The 5798-nt window shown below is 39.9% G+C and overlaps 1 protein-coding gene across 3 annotated transcripts in view; it reads left to right on the plus strand.

Moving 5' to 3' along the window:
- Positions 1–5590, plus strand: part of zbtb10 (zinc finger and BTB domain containing 10) — a 19990-nt gene extending 14400 nt beyond the window's left edge. For all 3 annotated transcript variants that reach the window (XM_056411202.1, XM_056411203.1, XM_056411205.1), the window contains 2 exons: positions 945–1120; positions 2521–5590. In XM_056411202.1, the coding sequence (XP_056267177.1) occupies positions 945–1120; positions 2521–2802 (458 nt within the window). In that variant the 3' untranslated portion in view covers positions 2803–5590. The remainder of the gene's footprint in view (positions 1–944; positions 1121–2520) is intronic.
- The last annotated feature ends 208 nt before the right edge of the window (positions 5591–5798 follow it).

Consider the following 5798-nt stretch of genomic DNA (forward strand, 5'->3'; position numbering starts at 1 on the left):
GAGAGGCTGTCTCTTATACACATCTTTGGACTCTTTTCAAAATTAATACTTTGCTTATTTATTTGGAAGCCCAGCTGTCCTCCGTAGCTTCTTAGCATAAACATCCCGTTGGGCTTAATGAAGACCGTGCTGGTGTGAGACATCTGGATTTCTTTCTTTGAGATGCTGAAATATCGAAACCTCCCATATGAGCTCCTCGTTAAGTCGTACATTAGTCAATATTGATGGATGATGCAGGAAGATGCTTGTGTTTACAAAAAAATGGTCTTATCATATGGAACATAACAGAATTGTGTGCAATTTATGTCGTCTAACATTATTACTTGCATTGTGGTTCATGTGCAGTTTGTTAATTTAATGAGGTTGAGTCATTACATGATCAGTTTTGTGAAAAGTGTTCTTGTTGTCATCACAACCGTTCCATTGACGATGCTGATCTCGAGTATCTTCAAACGGCTTCATCATGTCGGTCCATGTTGCTGCTTCACATCCACTGCTAGTCTGAGTATTAATCCCTCGTAGACCCCGTTGGAAACGGGCACCAGTTGCTTAGCAACAGTGACCGAGCTGGATTGTGAAGTTAACATAGCTGCTTCAGTTTTATCTCTGCAGTTTAACAAACTCTGACTCGAGGTTTTTCTCGTGATGCATCACTTTGCGGTGTGTTCTTCTCTAATGGCTACCGCATCCTAACTCTGTGATTTGATAAACAGGATATTGGTTCCTGATGCACCCCTCTCTCATGAGACGATCTATAGATGCAAATGTGGCTTTGAGTGATCGATGTCTTCTCCCATCTCCAGTTTGTTCTTCCAATCCAGTCAAGTGAAAACTCAAGGAACAAACCACGGTTGTTGTTTTTCAAGCTGTAAGTCTCGTCTAAACTAAAACATTGTGACTAAATCCCTGCTGCTGCATGTTTGTGTTCTTCTCTCTCTGACCAGGCGAGTCCTCACACCTAGCTCTCAATAAGCTCAAGTGCCCGCACTGTAACTACATCGCCAAGCACCGGCGCACGCTCAAGAGGCACCTGATCATCCACTCGGGCGTGCGCTCCTTCAGCTGCGACATCTGTGGCAAGCTGTTCACCCGCCGCGAGCACGTCAAGAGACATTCCCTGGTGAGTCCACGTATGCTCAGGATCCTCTCCTCCGCCGACCGCGTCCATCTTGTGCCGGCCTCACCCCCGGAAGAGCAGCCCCTTGCAGTACAGTAGCTAATGGGGATCTAAATAATAAATAAATAAACTCGCGCCTTGCACTCCACCGCATGCTCTCTGTCTGGGAGTGAGTGCAACAAGGTGTTTTATGGCCACACAACATTTAACGATGTTTCTATTTTGAAGCGCGTGCTTCTTCTCGCTACGTTAATGCCGAGCGGCCGCGCTAGCCCGGAGTCTTAAGCCCTCAAAAGCGAAGGGATCGGCGAGCGGCGTGTCCAGCAGTATTATCTGCTGAAGGCACGTGTGGACTCACGGTTTGTGGCTTTGATGAGGTCGATGTCACAAAACAGAAGACTTTCCTTTATTTAATAATACTCCTTTTGAAGTTCATAAAGAAACTGCAAACCAACAAAAACATAAATGCTCTCCAGTGCGACAAGAACGTCCAACGATCCGGCAGAGATTGTGAGAACGGACAACAACGAAACCGGGTCGAAACTAGTGAGCCGTGATGACCCATAATTTAGTCAAGCTTATATATTTAAAATAGAGATATATATATATACTGCAGCCCCCTATCTAACTTTGAAAAATAAAACTTTTGAAATCAATAATCTAAGATTATAGTGGAAGATTTGAAGTATCAATTCCGACCTTTTTATTATTTAAGAGTACAATGAGACTATTTGATAGAAGTTTCTGTAACTAAGCAACCAATCTACTTCCTGAGACTATTTGATTGAAGTGTCTGTAACTAAGCAACCAATCTACTTCCTGTTTATTACAGCATCTGCATGCTGAGTGTACGTGAATAGTCATGTGGCTCTTTTCTAAAACGATGCTGAAACGCCGTGTAGATATATATATTTTTTTAACCCCATTTTTTGTATTTGTGTGGTTGAAGCCTCAGAGTCTCTTTCAAAGTGGTACAAAACAAATGGATCAGAAATCAGGAGGTTCTGTAATTGTATTGGCAGTCCTGTGAAGTAATAATGTCACCGGCCCAACGAGTAGCTCCCACTCTTAGCCAATTAGCGTCACACAAAGACTGGACACGGGGGACAGCTGCCTGGAATGTAACACAAACCGGTAACTAATTAACACATTTCTTATTTGTCGACTTTAAAAATAGAAAGCAAAGTGTCTCCTCCGTTCTCTCTATGCTAAGCTAACTCTCTGCTAGTGGTAGCTTCACATTTAGTTTCCAGTAGAATCTCATTTAACTGCCTTTTTTGAGAAACACACTTGAACGCTGTCTTGCTGCCAATGTGACTTCAGCTTTTTTCTGAAGGGAAAAGTGAACCCAACTTCAAACGGCAACCAGCCTGACTCGCGTTCTCTCCCCGTCCCTCTTCCAGGTGCACAAGAAGGACAAAAAGTACAAGTGCATGGTGTGCAAGAAGATCTTCATGCTCGCCGCCAGCGTGGGCATCCGCCACGGCTCGCGGCGCTACGGCGTGTGTGCGGACTGCGCGGACTCGCACCAGGCCACTCAGGAGGGCCTGGAGGGCATGGAGTTTCCTCGCGACGAAGACTTCGAAGGCGAGGAAGGGGAAGACCTGAATGGGGAGGAGCCTACCGACAACGACCAATCAAATTGGGGTGAGGGCAACACTGGTGCTGCCCCGGAAGCGGACTGAGAATTTTAACAAGCTTGAGAAACAAAACAAAAAAAAGTTGATGTTTAATATATATGTATACAAAAACTAGCTGGTAAACAATCAACTCCAAAGTGCTATCAAACCTTGAGGTTACTTAATTGTGCAAATATATGACAAAGAGATGGATTTAAAAAAAAGCTTTCGTCGCGGGAACTCCAAGATGTACAGATTTTATTATTGTTAAATGTGTCCATCTCTGGGCCCAGAGACCACGAGAGAACGATTCCATCGGCGAATAATATGATAAATCAGGTTTTTGGTGATGTGTTTTTGTTTCCTGTTTTCCGGGGGGGTGGGGGGAGTTGGGCAGGGTGATGATGTAGTTTTGAGTTGGGGTAGGCCAATCATCTTAAAAAAAGCAAAATTTTTAATTATTTAATTTATGAAGAGAGGTTATTATGGTCTTATCAATAATTTTTTTGTTTTTGTCTGCAAGCAGAAGCACAGACATGGCTGTTGCTTTTGCACAATCTGAAAGTATATCGCTTTGTGCTTGTAGAAGTACACAGAAGAAGAGCATTATTGTCCACAGGAAGATTTGTAACTTGCTCTGTAGAGTTTAGATGCGCTAAATATTATTATATTCTTTTCAAATTTTCTTTCTTTCCCTGTACAAATCTTGGAACCAAAAAAATCTGTTTTGCGACTCTAATGTATCACAGCCATATTTATGATTAATTTAAGAGGGCTGTGGTATTGTGCCAAACAGACCGCACACCAAGATTTAGCAGGAAGCAAAAACTACTGAATACGCTTAGAAGAAATCTACAAGAGACGTGAGGTTTTTTGTTAAGCGGGAAAAAAGATGACAACAAAAAAAACGAAAGTACAAGGGGAAATGTTATTGCTAGCTTTATACAAATCACGGCGTCACAGTAACACTTTATTATTATTATTATTATTAATAAACAAAAGCATTTGACTTTCACTTAAAGCTTGAATTTTGCCAAATGACGAAACGTTTGGTGCTGTAATGCTTGTCGCAGAATACTGGACCTACAGGCTATATATGATGTTTATAATCATGAAGCTTAAACTGACTCAGTTAAACATATGTAATCAGCTTAACTATAGAACACTGTTGTGCTACGGCGACTATCAGGTATGCTTTGCCATTGTTTTTAAGCTTTTATTTTATTGAATGCACACACACACACATACCATTTTGTCGAACTACCGGCAGTACTTGTAATTGACATTTTAAGGACCTAATAGACATCAATACCTGTATACGTTTGTTTATATTTGGTACTGAGTTGTAAAGTAAATACAGTATACATAGATATATACATGTGTATGTCTATCTATATTTTGAATCACTTGAACGTTGAAAGAAGAAAGTCAGGATGTGTGATGTTGACGTCTGACAGAACTCCATTTTTCATGTGTAAAAGGTAAACAAATTGTCACCGGTTTAATTAGATGTAGGTTTGTTTTTATTTCTTCAGGTCTGCCAGGTAGAAAAACACTTTGTTCCACAAAAAGTGAAGCTCTATGGCGCCTCATAGACATGCACTTACTGTTGTGTTCATGAAACTTTTTTTATGTTTCTTCGTTTCCCCAAAAGCGGGTCTGAATGGAACTATATAAACTGTTGTGTCTTTCTTCCAATGCGCAACTTTTTTTATTAGACATTTTGATTTTGTTATTTAATATTATATATTGACTCCAAAATGCAATCAAGACTGTTAATTTCTATTTGTCCAACCAAAATTGTGGTTTTTAATTATTGTTGAACTATAATGTATGAGAAAAGCCAGGTGAAAACTTGCTTAGTGTAGAAAATCCTTGCTCGTGTCTGTAATTGTTGAGATTTTTTAAATGTTTTTATGCTACAGAATCATTCACTTTACCCTGGATACATAATTTTGTGATTTCCACAGATGTTTTCTTTCTCCTTTGTTATTTCATAAAGCACATATTTTCTAAAGAAACACGGATTGTTTGCGGGTTAAAACCTTGGAACAGCAGCATCTGTTCATATGCAGTGGAGTGTCCAGAATATACTGAAGTGCTAATGATCCAGAAGATGTGTAACCTCCCTTTACTCTCAGTGGAAGAAGATATATTTTAAGTCAGAGATATACATCCTCTTCCTGTCACTTTTACCTTTAAATCACTGTGGGAAGGGTTATGTTACGGATAAGATATATATATCTATATATGTGGAGATTATATGAGATAAATATATAAATATATATATGAAGAATATATTATTTAACCAGTGGATTTACTTATGACGGTCAGCTCCAAACCTCCTGGCCCGGTGGTCCATGTCGCTGGACGTTCTCCTTCCTCCTTCGCTCTCTGTTCACGCTGTGTGCTTTGCTCATTACGCCATCCTGTTGTCTTGTTTGTTCTTTTGATACGATACCATCCTACTGATTTTACTGTAATGAATGAAACTCAAAACTATGATGTATCATTTTAGATTTTATGCTGTATTTGTTATATGGACAAAAACAACAACACACAAAACGAAGCAAAAACACTACAGATTTAAAGCAGAGGTTTTTTTCCCCAGCTGTATTTTTTTACGCTGTTGCAAAAGGTTGTATTTTTCAATTTCTCTCGAACTTTAACAGTGATGCAAAACTTGGGCCGCGCCTCAGTGCCCTCCGAACACAAAGCAAATTCAGGTTACTCTTTTTACGTTTTTATCAAAGGTTTTCAAAGATGGAACTACAGTCTCCTTTTTTCTGTCTGAATTGTACTACTGTTCCTCTCTATACTACATTTTAAGAATAAAACTTTGATATTGCTTTAACCTTTTTGTCCACTTATTTTCTTTTCATCTGTGGTAAGAACACGCTTATCTCTCTGTCTATATTTAGACTCGAAACGGCAAACCGTTTCTTTTCAAATCCACCCAAAGTCATGCAGCTCGGACTGGAAACCAGTTTCTGATAACGGTGTTCTCTTCTTACCATAAAGCTGCACAAACCAAATATCACCAGTAGTTGACCAAATCTTAC

This window comes from Pseudoliparis swirei, unplaced genomic scaffold, assembly GCF_029220125.1.
Source record: "Pseudoliparis swirei isolate HS2019 ecotype Mariana Trench unplaced genomic scaffold, NWPU_hadal_v1 hadal_156, whole genome shotgun sequence".
In the NCBI taxonomy this organism is placed as follows: Eukaryota; Metazoa; Chordata; class Actinopteri; order Perciformes; family Liparidae; genus Pseudoliparis; species Pseudoliparis swirei.